Below are 15,289 nucleotides of genomic sequence, written 5' to 3' on the forward strand. Positions count from 1 at the left end.
ATGGACCGAATTGTGACTTTAAAAGCATTAACATACTCGGTAATAATGCCTCATACTTCAAAATGAAAAGTTCAACGACGGAACACTTCCATAAAAGGTTTCTCAATATAACTATATAATTGACTGAGGCGGGTCACCAGTCATAAAACAAAAACGGGCTTACGCTAAAAGCGTGTCTATTCTATCATATAAAAAAATGCCTTCCATCTAACAATTCATTCATTCATCCAATAAAAGATACTGTTAAAAATGCAATGATACACTTTCACAATAAGGGTACAATAATAAACGTTTAATTAACATTAGTTAATGCAGCAGTGAGCATTAACTATTAAATAACGGTTAATTAACTTTAAGCTAAGGGTCAAATAGTCATTAACTAATGATGTTCATGTAAACTACAGTATTCATTTATAATGATAGAATAGAGATGAGAGTTGACCCCCTGAGGGTTAGGGTTAACCCTCGAACCTAACCCTATTAAATAGCTACTTGCTCCTTCTGCAATTTGTAGAAAATATTTTTTTTATGTTCACGTCACATGTTTACGTACAAGTCTTGCCAGGGTATGCTCACAAACTGCAGTGATTAATGATACAATAAGCCAAGGCAACCTGGCTGCAGTGCTTATTTGCGGCAGTAACAACACTTACCAAAAAGAAAAAAAATAGGTTGATGAAAAGGCAATCTATAGCCTATTCATCACTGTAACGACCCTTTTAAACACCACTTCCCCGCTCTTGCTGCATTGCCAGCAATTACACACAAACACACACACACACGCACACACGCTCGTATTTTTCTCCCCTACCCATAAGTGTCTGGGTTGTTGTCGTTGTAGTGGTTGTGCGTACCTGTATGAAGGCGTTGAAGCGGGAGTCCTTCTTCTGCCTGGTCTTGATGAACTCCAAGGAGAAGGGCTGGTTGCTGCAGAACGTCCCCACTGCCTGCTTGATCTTCACCTCCTCGCCACCGCTGAACTGGAGCCCAGGTAGGTGGGTGGTTAGGATTAGTGGTCATGGAGATGGCCGGGTGATTTAATCAGAGGATGGAGCCTCCTTGATGGCTCAATTGTGTTTAGACCAGATTGATTAGGGGGGGAAAGAGGGAAACGGTTGACCTGTTTCCTCCTTGTATGGGGGGTTGCGTGTGTCGACCAGATTGATTAACCGTGGCCTGAGGGAAACGTTTAACCCGTTTCCTTCACATATGGGTGGGTCGTGGAGGTCAGTTGCTTATTGGCTCTTTACACTATATCTTGCTGCAGATACTACCAACTTTTATTACTCAACATAAATTGGAATGACTTTTGCCTCATTATAATGTATATTATATCCTAACAAACACCCATAATGCCAGAAAAGAATACTCAAAATATGCATAAATAAACACACAACACATCAGATAATTGGCTCTCTATTTAACGATGCCGAACTGTGATTCAGTAAACACAAAATACAAAACATCTGAGAAGGGAATCGGCAATCGGTTGCTGCTGGTGTTTTCCTTGACGTACACATAAAGCCATTCCGTGCACCAGTCCAATTTGTTTGAGCAGGAAACTGTTTTTTCTTCTCTCTTACCACATCACTCTTCTTGAGATGGATTCAAAAGGGGGGAAATGTTTCCGAAGGGAGAATACAATTTCAGCCCTGCAAAATTGTACTCACCCAAGAGAGCAAGTCATCTCCTATCTGATCAATTACTGAGGACTCATTCTTCTTCCGAATGGCTGCCATTTGCTCCAGTATGGAAACTGAAAATTCAAATCAGAATAAAAAACGTTAGCGTATGCGTGGATGTATGCCAGATAACAAGCATAGGAAAGCAGTAGCGGGCGGTGACTTTTGATGCGAGGCATGCTGATGGCCCCCCCCACTAATTAACGATTAAAATATGCCACACTCTCACCCAAACAACCCTCTCTCAGATAAACATTTATAGACATCTAGATGTATACATGCAATGTCGTTGCCTCGCTTTTCAAGTAACTCACACATACATATTTTCCGACTTCTGTGTTGAAATGCAAAACAGCCAGCTTTTCACCCACAGCAGATAAATATTTTGCATACATTAATAACCGCTCTTATTTAATATTGTGATGTTTAATCAGGGAGCTTCACGGTACGTGGAACAGTAGCATCCTAGGAAGTGTGTGACCTAGCGGAGACCCTAGGGAGCATGCTTTCACAGTCTCACAGGACTTTCAGCTCTCTACTTCACACGTTAGGCACTCCCCCCCTCTTGCTGACTAAAGAGGGAGAGGACAAAGAGCAGTGGTTCCCGACCTTTGACTTTAGGAGTACCACTATATGCCACTGTATGCAAATGATAAAAAAAAATCTAAATACACATGCAGTGGTTGAGCAAAGAGTTCCAACACACACGTAGTTGCTACCGCCAGAAGGTGATGGCCAGTGGGAGGCAGTGGAAAGAAAGAGTCAGCAATGCTGCTTATGCTCCCAGTGTGTATATTTAGCAAACACAGATTAACGATTTTAATATACCCTTAAACACTTTTCTGTATGCGTTTGTGAATGCGTGCTTCAGTTCGGGCGTTCAGGAGAACTCATGTCTGTCTGTCTGTCTGTCTGTCTGTCTGGTTCTGCAGGAGCGCCTGTTTGTGTTTGTACCATGCAGCTGCAGGACCTCCTCCAGGTTGGTGAAGATGCTTCTGATGTCTGCGGCTGGCAGGAGGGCCTCCTTTGAGAGCTTCTGGTAGAAGACCAGGTCCAGCACTCGCAGCATGCGCACGTGGGCCCTCTCAGTGCAGAACAGCTCTGGACGGGGCAAACCACCAAAGCATTCATTAGAGGACGCCAGTTTGAGGAATGAATATCAAACCAACAGGGTGTTTCTGGAACGGGGTCGGCTCACCGTTGATGACCTCCTGCCTCTTGATGTCGTGGGGCCTGAGGCCGGCCAGCACCTCCTTCCCCACCAGCTGCTGCCAGTTCAACAGGTCCAGCTCCGAGTCCGTGCCCTGGTCGTCCTCGCTCTGAACATCTGTGCCGCTCAGTCCCTCGAGTCTGCGCACGCGCACACACACACACACACACACACACACACACACACACACACACACACACACACACACACACACACACACACACACACACACACACACACACACACACACACACACACACACACACAAAGGGTTAGTCTCTTCATTCTCGGGTCCAAGGACATAGATCCGATAAAAAATAAAAAGGCGTAGTCATAGTTACCTCCGTATGACCTTGGGTGTTCCGTCAGTAACCCTATGAAGATAAAGTACATGCTCAGAATCAGTACGATTTTAAAAATAACTTTTGTTAGCAGGGACAATGCCAAATGAATCAATTGCACCAGCCACCGCCATTCCTAAGGCATGGCATGCATGATCACAATCAATGAAAAAAGGCTTGGCAACTCACCGGTCATTCTCCCTCTCCTCTTCCTGCAGTTGGTCCAGTGCATAGAGGTCAAAGTGCGAGGCAGGGTAAGGGAGCCCGTCCAGGGGGTCCGTCTGGAGGCCGTCACTCAGTCTGGAGCCACCGCCGGAGGTCGGGGTCCCACCTGAAGCACATGGCGACGGTTACACGACAGAAGACTCCCCACCGTACCAAGGGAAGATCCACCAATTAAATCCGGATGGCACACCGAAATCGACGTCTCTGCTGGTGTCCGGGCTGTAGCTGGCACTGTTGGGGGGTGAGGTTGTGTGGGGCGAGGAGTGCATGAGCTCCGAGCCTTCGCTGGACTGGCTGCTGCGCAGACCCCCTCTCTCCAGGTACTCGTTGGCCCCCAGCGTGGGCTGGGAGAGCTGCTTCTGCGGCCGGGCCCGTGCTTCCAAAGCCTTGCCCACTGCGATAAGAGGAGGGGAGGGGGAAAATACCATCAGGACAACCAGTGTTGCAAAACAGACCCTCAGGCCCACAGGGCAAGACAGCACCCTGCCACTCTGTGTCGCTCTGTGACGGCTCACCTGAGCCGGCTTCCACGCGGCTCGGCCGACGCTGAGGCCCGAGGATGCTGGGAAACCGGGGTTTCTTCACCTTCTCCTCGCCGTCTTTTTCAGTCTTGATGCTCTTCTGCGCGCGGTTAAAGGCGACAGAAGGGAGGGAACGGGAGGGTGAGAAGGGTCCACTTTGAGACCCTTTACCAGGTCGGCACCAAAGCAGGGAGAGCATTGGGTGGAGCCAAGATGGCGGCCGGAGGCTGCCATCTTGGCTCCATCGGATGCGCTCCCTGCTTAGAGAGCACCCGGTTGAGCCAAGACGGCAGCCTCCCGGGCGCCATCTCGGCTCTACCGATTGGTGCCAGTCAAGTACCTTGATCTTGGGCAGGAAGTTGATGCGGACCCGCTTGGACTCCAGGCTGCGCGGCTCTTTGCATCTCACGCCAAGGTGCTTCATGTACGTCAGGATGACGTATTGCATGGTAGTGCTAGGGAGCGACACACACAACAACTGCTTTCAATATCATCTGGATTATAACCCCATTGTGCTTTTTAATCTGAAATATTACATGAAGAATTGGTCTATCACATGACACATGTCCTCTTAGCATCATGACCCTGAGCACATTTGCGCTACATGTTCGCGGGGGGGGGGGGGGGGGGGCTATGATTGCTTAAGCCACATAGCGTTCAAAGCCAGGCTGTGTCCTACTTGTGAATATATGCAATATAAATATAATGCTTACTTCAGGGAAAGCCCATCTGTTAGCGTGAACGTCATTACTTTGCAAAACGCCTTGAGCGGAACGGAGTCGAAGATAGCACGCCATGCAGTTATAAAGTTATATAAACAGGCAATTCATACTTGAAATCATTCCGACCAGGCGAATCGTTTTAATATCCTAAATATACGCAGGCTAATTGAGTGTTGTGACGCAGCCTTTGACAGGAACATCATTGGATCGAAACACCACTTGTGCCAGGAAAAAGCCAAAGTATTCTCATTACGGGTAATGAAAGATAAAAGCCGCCATGAGAACCGAGGCGAGACCCATAATAACACTTCACCCGTAGCCCTTTGCACAAAGAAAGTCCTCCGAGCCTTAGCACGGAGACACTCACCATTTCTCTTCCTCCGTGTTCTGCGTCGTCAACCTGGAATGCGAGAAATCAGGGGAAAAAAGAAAAGAAAAAAGAGTTACATAAAAAAACTTTGGGAGGGGGAAGGGGGGGTGACTGGGTTGTATTTAGCCGCGGTGGCAGCGAGCAGCAGCAGAGAGCTGCACCACGCTTCGCTGCGCCTGCAGCAGGCTGCGGTTGCCCTCCGACTCACAGGACGTCCTCTATCTTGGTGACGATGCTCTCGGCGTAGGAGCGCTCCCTATCCAAGGCGACGCGATCCCTGGTCCGCTCCTGGTCCAGCCGGGTCAGCTCTGCCTCGGCCAGCGTCAGGCCCATGCTGCGCTTGTGCCTGCGGGACAAAACACAAAACAGGAGGCGGCTCCGATTGATGGATGGAAGGGATGAGGTGTCACGGTCGAGTGCCGTGGACGGCTGAGGTTAAGTGGGTGGACCTGCGCCAGCTAATCAAAGCAATGTGGTTTTTATCCTGATGGAGCACACAGTTATGCTTTTCACGTGCAAGTCGTCTGGAATGGGATGTTTTAGGCCATTCCTGCATCCCGATACAATGCCCGTGATAGAATATGAGTGGCGTGCTTCACCTGAAGTCGTCCAGGTTCCTCTGGATGTCTGGGAGGAGGGATTCCTGCAGGGTGTGCACGTGCTGCCGGTTGAGCTCCTCTGGTATCAGCTCTGTCCGCCGTCGGTCTGACATTGCAAATGTACACGTTTCAGAAAAGGATTCCGCTCCCCCCCTTTCTTATAACCTTTAAAGGTGTCACTTGAAGAAGGCATGGCATTTCAAAGTCACAAAAATATAAGATAATCGAAGGCCTGTGAGGTAAAAATGAAGACGTTTCACAGCTGACTGCTTTAAACAAATGCGGTTCAGGTAGTTCACCGTTTATTTATTGCTAATATCCGGAACAGACAGCAAGTGTGCAAAACTGCAGTTGCTCACACACACACACACACACGCACACATACACACGCACAGGCCACGGTACACACACACACACAGGCACACACACACACACACAAACCCTCCCTCAGGGGATTTGACACAAGCATGGCTGCATGTCCACAGTGACTACGTGCCATCAAAGTGAAGTTCAAAGCAATACTTTCCAAATCATTGGAGCGCTTGATTTTTTTTTTAGCACTTCAGCTGGGAGAGTGCACAGTGTCTAAGTGATCAAATCACAGACCACCGAGACGACTGTTTGAAGTGAGCCAACCCGAGTATAAATGCCAACAATCAGGTTACCAGTTAACTTAGAATAGAGCTGAGGAAGATAACGAAGCGTACGCCGTATGCAAATACACTCACCGAGATCAGTGGCCATGGTCTCTGGGACTGTGACTTTTAAATGCTGCATGAAAGGAGAAAGAACCTGTATTAATAGTGTTAAAACAGCTCAGAAAACAAACTGGCCGAGTCTACATGGAAACAAGCCATAAGAGTTTATTAAGGTTTATTAACAAATCCAAGAAATACTCACGGCTCCCCGGTCAATGAAGAAGTTGTGCAGATCCATAAAAACCCTCCTGGTCTCTTTGGAGTTGGTCTGCTTGTACAGATCAGCATAGAGGTAGCACAACTGACCCCACGAGACAAAACAAGGATTAGAAGGAACACCACAACAGGGAGCTAAAAGAAACATGCCAACACTTCTCTGTATATCTACGACTGGTATTAAAGGGATGGGCGAGCTACAAGAGGCCAACCCTTCTCTGTATATCTACAACTGGTATTAAAGGGATGGGCGAGCTACAAGAGGCCAACCCTTCTCTGTATATCTAAAACTGGCATTAAAAAGGGATGGGGTGGAGGCGGTGGGTCTCTCACCAGTGGAGCGGGGTCGAACTGAGAGATGACGTGGTGCAGGAAGGCTGCTAGATGGGCGGGCCGCGACTTGATCAGCTCGATGCTCTGGAAGCTGTTACACTGGCCGTTTGTCTGAAAGAGAGACAGTCTGCGTTATCTTCCGCCCATGCCATGCAATGCCATGCCATGCCATGCCAGGCTGGTGGCCTTCTCCGCCCCCTGCACCGTTTGGCCAGACAGTTATGACTAGGAGAAGCAGCAGAAAGTAGGCAAGGGACTCGGGGAGTCAGGAGACGTATTCAAGAGTTAAGAGTCTGCCGGTTGATGCCGTTTTGGTCTCGGTGACACCAGAATGTCCTCATTAAAAAAAATCTAAATGTAACCACTAATTAGACATCAGAAAGAAAATATCTTGACCACGTTGTGACACTGATATGACGGACGGTCTTTCAAGCTCCATCCATCCATTGACAGCAGTGTTTTTAATGGTCACCGTTGCAAATGAGAGCCGTCTCTCGTCTTCCAATCGGGGGCTTACCTGCTCCTGGTCCGAATCAAAGTAGTCGTCCTCAGCTCCGATGATCTGGGCGACGAGACGGGAGGAGGAGGGGCTGCTGACGGTACTGGGGGACGCTGGGTCCTGCAGGAGGGGGAGGAGGGGGCGGGATATGATGGAATGGTCAAACATCAGACTCTGTGGTCGACGTGGAATGGGTATACATATTAGTTGTATGCATGGATTATGTACATTAACGCTATCAGGCCAAGGGATAAACAAGCCTATTGCAGGGAGGATAGGACGATTATTCACATGTTTGCAAGACACTCTCATAATAACGACATTGCCGCGGAGTTCAAAATGCCAACTCTTAATGAGCTTACAGAAACAGTCTCTGTTTATTTTTTTTCTGCTAATTGCCTGGGATGTAATTATCAACATGATTAGATCTATTCAAAATCTCCACTGTCAAACGTCTCGGCTCCTCGTATGCCAAGGACACGCTGGTCTCTGGGGTGAACCCCTTGGGCTCATTAGTGGGTTTGTGACAGCGTGGACGTTTACTAAAACTGGGGAGAAATTAGATGGCTGCAATGAAACGAGAGGCTGACTGGAAGCAAGACAACAAAAGTTGGCTAACTCATTACTGATACTGACGCAAAACCACAGGCCGGAACATCAAGTATGCACACGACATTGCCATCCACTTAGGGCTTATCTCCAACACCGTGATACCAATATGCACAGATAATGACCGATCGGAGGGGAGAGGGGAGTTTAATAGGAATTAGGAATCCAATTTGAACCGTTGGCCTACCAGGTCCGCGGTATCCTCCACGTCCGGGGAGTGGCAGGAGTGGAAGCTGTCCCTGGGGGTGCCCTTGGGGCTTGGACACGACTCTACCCGTTGGTGCAGGCTTTCTGGAGTCCCCAGGCCGAAGCCACGAAGAAGCTGCACCTGGAGGAGGTTGGTGGATGTGGGGGTTAGGCACCATAGATGCCAAGCTAACCTTGATTTGATTTGACAGGAAATACATTATTCTGTGTCATTATTGTTTGAATAATGTGTGTTCTGTGTTTTTGGAAGACCTCGGGTAATATTATATGATGCAATTATATGTTGTGTAGTGCAAGAGTATGTATTATGATGCCATTACGATTATATTTAACATGGCCTGTAAAACCTACTAACCCATTGAATGACTAAACTATAAATATATATATATATATATATATATATATATATATATATATATATATATATATATATATAGTTATATTCTCGCTTGTCAGGGGAGGTCGTGTTAATGAGTATCCTTTGAATGGGAACCAATAAAGCTTTCTTGAACGTGCAAGGACAATAAGCAAAAACTAAACCCAACATGTAATTAAAGAGTTAAAAATTGTGCTGTGCCACACACAGACCCTCACTACCCCAGTGGAAAGGAAATTTACTTCTAAAATAATTACAAATCCGTTGTTCCATCGATTTTCCATCCACCCTCGACCTCGTTAATTGTTGGTTGACATTGCGTTGCAATTTGGCTTTGAGAGCCGCTGGGTGGTGAGGAAGCGGGAAGTACAGTAGATGCGAGTGCAGGGGGCTTTAGATTAATCAGGGGGCCAGCTGGGGTGAGTGGGAACCTACAGGAGAGCTGCTCCAGGAGGCGTCCGTGCTGTAGTCTCCCCTGGAGGAGGAGCTAAGCTCTGGGTTGAAAGTGCCACCGTCCTCCACATCCCCGCCTGGAAGCGCCTCCTGAGGAATCACATGACAACGCCAGCTCTGTCACTAATTATAAATAACCCAATTAGAACCGAGGGAGTTCGTATTCATTCAACAAACAATTAAGTGTGTTAACGACAAAATGACCCACCTAATTGGATGCACTTGTAATACTCTACTGGCACTACTATTATACCCACTATTAATCCTTATAGATAAACATCCCTGCTATTTTTTCTATTGAGATTTCAGAGCAGAGCCAAAAGATGCAACAAACAAGCGAGTATTTTAACGAGTTTTATAATACGGTGTCTGTCACACTGACACAAAGGAATATTTTCCCCAACTAATCCTGGGATGGGATTAGGATTAATGCATGTCTGGAACAATTCCTTAATGCACCATGGCTGAATGAAATAAAACTCCACAAGAGCTAAAATTCTACCATTTGCTGCGCCATTTAAAAAAAACCTACCCTGTGGATTGTGGGCAATCTGTCGGGTTGGGATTACCTGTGCTGCCCCGTTGGCCTTGAGGTACTGGCCCTGCAGATGAGGAATGTGTTTCTTAGCTTCCTGGATGTCTTTCAGTAGTTTGGGGGAGGGGTTCCTGCTGTACTCCTCCTTCATGGCCTGTGGGGAAGAGGGGGTGGAGGGCTGGATTGTTAGCAAGTGTTGGCAATGGCAATGCTTGAAGACGGCCTATTGACCTACACATTTTAAGAGCCACAACAACACAATGTATATAACCTAGAATCAACATAAAGGTGCATTTCAGTTTGAAATTCCCTCTATCTTTGAATATTTATTTCTCGATTGTTATGCTTTATTCAATACAGATACAGTGAGAGTTATGCGAGTCAGGTAAGGGAGAGAGAGAGAATATAAAGCAAATGACCGCGGGCTGCCATAAACACACACCGCCTTAATGTTACGAGTATGTGTGTGTGTGTATGTATGTTTTTTATTAATGGGGATCCTTTGTTAAAAGGATCCCCATTAGCTGTCAACAAAGTGGGATGAGCTAGTCTTCCTGGGGTCCACACATAAGACACAAAACATAACAATACACAAGATAGATGATTCAGGTAGCAATGAAAATAGTAAAGTAAATCATTATCAACAACAACAAATTAATCAGATAGTTATTACATTCATGGGTATTAAAATCATTGCATTCTGACAGTAGGTATGTCCATTCCCTACTCAGAAATTTAAATAGTGCATTCTCAAATGGTATTTGAAAGAGAATTTGCCATAAAATTGACTTGTATGGTATTGGGTTCGAATTATGTATAATGTATATCTATATCATTATAGTGGTAAACTACATAAGAAATGTCTTTGTGCAGCTCATAGTCACACGCAAATATGAACCGTCAAGGCAGTTCAAACAAGCATTCATAATACAAAGACCAGAGTAAAAGACTATCATCTGATCGACAGCCTGCCCACCTGCAACTCCTGCTGCTCCTTTGAGATCATCCGCTGCAAGGCTTTCTGGGTGTAGAGACTGCTAGTATCATCCTGAGTAACAAGGTAATAGGACCTATGGTTATCACACCACTGGTTGTAGAGACAGCTACCATCATCCAAGGCACGAAAAGCATCTGGGACCAATAGACCCAACACAACACAGCCACGTGTTCCTACCATATTAACATAGTCCCCTTAAATGAAGAACCAAAAGCAAGGAAAAATGCACTTTTTTCCTTTTTTTTTTAAAGAAGACGAACACAAGAAGGAGAGCCGGTACCCATGGCGACGGGGTCATGTTTGAGGAGAGCCGGTCCAGGGGACTGTAGGGGCGCTCGGTGGCGGGAGAGTTGGGGGAGGAGACGCTCAGGCCCAGCATCTCCGACTCCGCCTCCGAGAGGGGGATCTGGGCGAGCCCCGGGGGCCGCCCCAGCACCGTGAGGGCCACATAGGAGCCCGCTGGAGGAGGCAGGAGACACAGGAGTTACATCGACGTCGTAGGAGCATGCATTCACTCACAGGGGCCAACTACAGCCTGCGATGGCATAAGCGTGGAGACAGTACAAGGACTCACATTTGATGAGCTTCACCACTTCAACGTGATTCGAATGCGTCACCAGGGTCCCGTTCACCTGAATAAAACATAAACCATTAGGCGTTATATGGAGCAAAGAGGGGGAATATTGAATGCATTGAAACACAGCCAACATATGGCCCCACCAGAAGGTGGCAGCAGCGAGCCAAAGTGCTCCGCTTTAACTAACGCAAAAAAGAGAAAGGAAAAAAAAGGAAAACACATGTGACGTTGGCAGTTTTTGGAGCACATAGTCAGACAGACACAATACCTTGATGATGCGGTCTCCTGTCTGAACACCTGCCCGCATGGCAGCCCCATCTGGTCACATAGAACAAGCAGTTAGTCAAACAGAACCGAAGAAAAGCTGCAAACCCACTTAAACAATAAAAACATTTAGAAGGCAGACGCCCAAGTGTATGTTCATTCTTACAGGTTTCACAACGTATAGACTAACACCTGACTCCTAAGATGTGGCAGAGTGACTATTTATGAGCATCTTTTTTTTAAAAGATCATAACAGTGGTCATATATGGAAGCATATATGTAGCAAAATTCAAATGGCAATGCAATTTGCAATTTGCAATTCAATAAGTAATTACGTTATGCAATTGACAATGCATTATGCAATTTCATAATGTAATTTGTAAATACGTTATTCAAAGTGTATTTTAAAATGCAAAGTGACAATGCAATCCTCAATTAAATGTGCAAAAGTTATAACAATAAAAATACAATAACATTTTGTCAAATTCTTTGAGTTCCTTTATTCAAATTGAAAAGCTATAGCGTCCCCGTGATTGCAATCCACTTCGCCACGCTCCGTGTGTTGCGATATTCAAATGACATTTCAATCCGCAAAACGGAATCCAAAACGGAATCCAAAGAGGAATCCAAAGAGGAATCCAAAAAGTAAATATGCAAAGTGGCAAACGTATCAGCCACCAGCGGGAACTACGTCACTTTCTATTGTGTCAGACTGTTTTATGTGTGGGGGGAGGGAGTTCCAGAGCCTGGGTGCTGAACAGCTGAATGACCGGGCACCCATTCGTAATGAGTCGTGATGTGGGGATACATAGTAGTCCAGCAGAGGTTGAGCGGAGGGAGCGGGAGGGAGTGTATTCTTGGAGGAGGTCCCAGAGGTAACTGGGGGCTAGGTTGTGGAGAGCTTTGTAGGTGAGGAGTAGGTGGAGACGGTGGGTCTCCCGACCCTATGTTTCGCACCCAGTGCCTGTAGCACTTTGGAAATCTTTGTGTTTACCACACTGGCGTCAAAACGTACCCGTGAGGATAAGTCGTCTATCCTATCTCCCAGAACACGCACTCTATCTACTGCATCTGTGTCTTCAACACGATTGTTCTCCACATCATCGGCCAAACTTCGGAGCGTATCAATAATCACCATTGGTGACCATGGACCTGACACATACGAACTAGAAGTGAACAAGGGAATTACGAGCAAGTGACGTAGTTCCCGCCCAGACGCTGATTGGCTGATACGTTTGCCACTTTGCATATTGACTTTTTGGATTCCTCTTTGGATTCCTCTTTGGATTCCGTTTTGCGGATTGAAATGTCATTTGAATATCGCAACACACGGAGCGTGGCTAAGTGGATTGCAATCACGGGGACGCTATAGCTTTTCAATTTGTATAAAGGAACTCAAAGAATTTGACAAAATGTTATTCTATTTGTATTGTTAAAACCTTTTTCAAATTTAATTGAGGATTGCATTGTCACTTTGCATTTTAAAATACACTTTGAATAACGTATTAACAAATTACATTATACAATTGCATAATGCATTGTCAAATGCATAATGGAATTCCAAATTGCATTGCCATTTGAATTTTGCTACATATATGCTTCCATAGTTATAGGACAAGAAGGACCTGTTTCTCAGCTCCACCCCAAATAAGGGATTTAGCCCCAGACTGGTTATTATGAGATCTACCACTAAGTCTGTGGAGAGACGGTAGCGCCAGCTACCATATAGCTGTCATCCAAGCAACCAAAGACACTCGTATTCCTAAACCCTTTGTGTGATTAATGCAGCGCACCATCTTTCTGTTTAAAAAATATATATATATTTATACATGTGTCACAACTTAAGCATTGTTGTGGTGGCTTATTGTTTTGAGACAGTCCTTTGTTGACAAAGCTAAATCATCCTTGAATTGAAAGGCCTTGACGTTTGTATTCTAGCCTATCCATCACACGCTGTAACTCTTGAATGTGGTCCCATGAGACTCAACTGCTTGATGTGCTCTGTTTCTGGCCAGAACTCAATGGCTTTTAATGACAACACATTATGGCACATCACAATTATGAATTTGTATGAAAGTTAAGACCATAATCTTCCTTCTCAGCCAAAAAAAAATATTAATCCTCTTACGAAAGGCGGAATAAGCACAAGACCCATCGACAATGTGAAGCATTTCGCCAAAATTATAAACTTGCACTAACGACCTTTGCCAGCCTATGAATGAGTTTTAAAGCAATCACATTAAGAAGACAGGGCTCTAAAGAAGCCCTATATCATGCCATTGTCTTAGCAAGGACAAAACACACCCAGTGGCTGGCCGCTCCCTTGTTGTCTCTGCCTCTCTTTGCCTACTGATATTCATTAAAATCTCCCATGAGCCTCTAGCGCCAGGCAGAGAAGACACGAAAGGACATGGCGGCAGCCTAGCGAGAGGCCTTATAAAAAAACTGATGACAAAAGGCCAGGGCCAAAGCAAAGGAAGAACTCAGGTGTAACCGCGGTTGCATCAAGGCTCGAAACGCCCTTCAGAATAAGTGCTGGTGTTTTTCACGTGTCAGGGCGTGCAGGGGATGTCTACAACTGACCGCCTTTCCCAGCAATATCCACGACGGGTATAACATCACACTCTTCCCTCTACCCTTTTTTCGGTGTTCATTCCACCGTGAGACGTTTAACATTTTTTTTTTTACCTTCTTTGACGAGCTGCACAAACACCGGGTTGTCACCGCTGACAGTGAGCCCAAAGCCATTTTCATCTTTCTGGATGATTACACATCGTTGAACCAGACCTGCGGGGGAGACAAAGAAGGACACAACAATGCAGTTAACAGGACCAGGAAGCCCGAGCTGGAAAGGTTCCCAGGTTACCAATCTGCGGATAGTCCTGGCGACAACTTTGTATTTATTATTACAAGGACGTTCGCATTCAGACGTGCAGCTGCAGACCCCGTATGCGGGCAGTGAACTGCATTACTTGGTTTATAAAAAAAGAGCCTTGATTGATCCGTGAGCATTAATGTGCAGTAAAAAGTCACACGGTCAGCAATGTTAATAGTCATGTTCTCAATGACATTTGTTTCAGATTTGGTTAAAAAGAAACAAATAAATTGATCAACACCAAGTCTCACACCCTGCGGTGTGGAAACATCTGGTTGATGAGTAACAAAGCCATCGCAGTTAGTTGGATTAAGCATTTATATATGAACCGGAGTCTTGCTGCTTGGTCCATACAGAAGATTGTTTTCTGAGAGGAATAACGGAGCATGACTCGGATCCTGAGTGGTTATTATGGCATCTTGGTCGGCTAGAGCTCTCTAATAGGTGTTGTGATCTCCGTACAGAGACTCACACACAAACCACACACCAATTCAACCAAGACCATAACAGAATTCTCATCAGAAACAGCGTTCAAACTTTGTAAACCATTTCATTTGACATGCTTCTCATTTATGTCTGCCGAAAATGCAAACATACCGTATACAGTTTTTTGAATGGTCCCGATTCAGGGAACAGAACTCGACTTTCCTGGTTGTTTGTGTATTATTGCGCCAGCGTGACGATACAAAGATAAAACCATGTCAGACACATCCTTATCTACCAACTTGTCTGCTGTCTGGAACCAAACATGGCACACCAATAGCTGTGTACGACAGTACATTCAAAGATGTACGGTTCAAATCCAACATCGTCGTTAAAAATCCTGAGTGACGTGATGTGGATGGACCCTTCAAACTTGACTATTTTCTTCCCATCTCCCTTTAGCTAGGCTACAGTGCCGTGTCAACTAGAGAGGTGTGTCAATGAGCAGCCTGTGGCCCTGAAGTAGGGGGTTAGAGGCGCCAGGGGGAGAAGGATCG

The 15,289-nt window shown here is 45.9% G+C and overlaps 1 protein-coding gene across 3 annotated transcripts in view; it reads right to left on the minus strand.

Moving 5' to 3' along the window:
• Positions 1-15,289, minus strand: part of arhgef12a (Rho guanine nucleotide exchange factor (GEF) 12a) — a 40,521-nt gene that overhangs the window by 10,034 nt on the left and 15,198 nt on the right. For all 3 annotated transcript variants that reach the window (XM_056610779.1, XM_056610778.1, XM_056610780.1), the window contains 24 exons: positions 14,123-14,221; positions 11,439-11,488; positions 11,168-11,225; positions 10,874-11,052; positions 10,573-10,644; positions 9,631-9,750; positions 9,044-9,151; positions 8,213-8,353; positions 7,435-7,536; positions 6,918-7,028; positions 6,571-6,669; positions 6,399-6,441; positions 5,671-5,776; positions 5,280-5,417; positions 5,069-5,101; positions 4,320-4,434; positions 3,974-4,079; positions 3,649-3,852; positions 3,423-3,564; positions 3,234-3,266; positions 2,881-3,032; positions 2,637-2,783; positions 1,671-1,756; positions 855-980 (listed from right to left, as the gene is read on the minus strand). In XM_056610779.1, coding sequence (XP_056466754.1) covers positions 855-980; positions 1,671-1,756; positions 2,637-2,783; positions 2,881-3,032; positions 3,234-3,266; positions 3,423-3,564; positions 3,649-3,852; positions 3,974-4,079; positions 4,320-4,434; positions 5,069-5,101; positions 5,280-5,417; positions 5,671-5,776; positions 6,399-6,441; positions 6,571-6,669; positions 6,918-7,028; positions 7,435-7,536; positions 8,213-8,353; positions 9,044-9,151; positions 9,631-9,750; positions 10,573-10,644; positions 10,874-11,052; positions 11,168-11,225; positions 11,439-11,488; positions 14,123-14,221 — 2,570 coding nt within the window. The remainder of the gene's footprint in view (positions 1-854; positions 981-1,670; positions 1,757-2,636; positions 2,784-2,880; positions 3,033-3,233; positions 3,267-3,422; positions 3,565-3,648; positions 3,853-3,973; positions 4,080-4,319; positions 4,435-5,068; positions 5,102-5,279; positions 5,418-5,670; positions 5,777-6,398; positions 6,442-6,570; positions 6,670-6,917; positions 7,029-7,434; positions 7,537-8,212; positions 8,354-9,043; positions 9,152-9,630; positions 9,751-10,572; positions 10,645-10,873; positions 11,053-11,167; positions 11,226-11,438; positions 11,489-14,122; positions 14,222-15,289) is intronic.

Source organism: Gadus chalcogrammus, chromosome 16, assembly GCF_026213295.1.
Source record: "Gadus chalcogrammus isolate NIFS_2021 chromosome 16, NIFS_Gcha_1.0, whole genome shotgun sequence".
NCBI classification, from domain to species: Eukaryota; Metazoa; Chordata; class Actinopteri; order Gadiformes; family Gadidae; genus Gadus; species Gadus chalcogrammus.